The 295-nt window shown below is 33.2% G+C and overlaps 1 protein-coding gene across 2 annotated transcripts in view; it reads left to right on the forward strand.

Moving 5' to 3' along the window:
* Positions 7-295, forward strand: part of LOC107628740 (BTB/POZ domain-containing protein At1g50280) — a 3,816-nt gene continuing 3,527 nt past the window's right edge. For both annotated transcript variants that reach the window (XM_021118044.1, XM_016331323.2), the window contains exon 1: positions 7-230. Coding sequence is in view for 1 of the 2 variants with exons in the window: in XM_016331323.2 (XP_016186809.1) it covers positions 168-230 (63 nt within the window). In the remaining variant the exon portion in view is untranslated. The remainder of the gene's footprint in view (positions 231-295) is intronic.

Genomic DNA, 295 nt, shown 5'->3' on the forward strand with positions numbered 1-295 from the left:
AAGAAGGTACCCCACTTGGGGCTAAAAGATTAACATATATAACCTGGCCATAGTGTGATGATAATAGAAGATTAACATATTCAATCATTTTGTCCCCCTCTCAAAAGGACTCATCACATATACAAAATCAGAGTTTTATCTGTCTTTGTTCAGTGCATGAAGTAGCTATGCCGAAGCATTGTGACATGCAAATCAATATTGATGGTCAGCAGATATTCCTATTGAAAGAGGTACTCATTTAGTGTTATTTGATAATTATATTCAATATATACCATATATATGATGAGTTCATGAT

Source organism: Arachis ipaensis, chromosome B03 (genome assembly GCF_000816755.2).
Source record: "Arachis ipaensis cultivar K30076 chromosome B03, Araip1.1, whole genome shotgun sequence".
Classification (NCBI taxonomy): domain Eukaryota; kingdom Viridiplantae; phylum Streptophyta; class Magnoliopsida; order Fabales; family Fabaceae; genus Arachis; species Arachis ipaensis.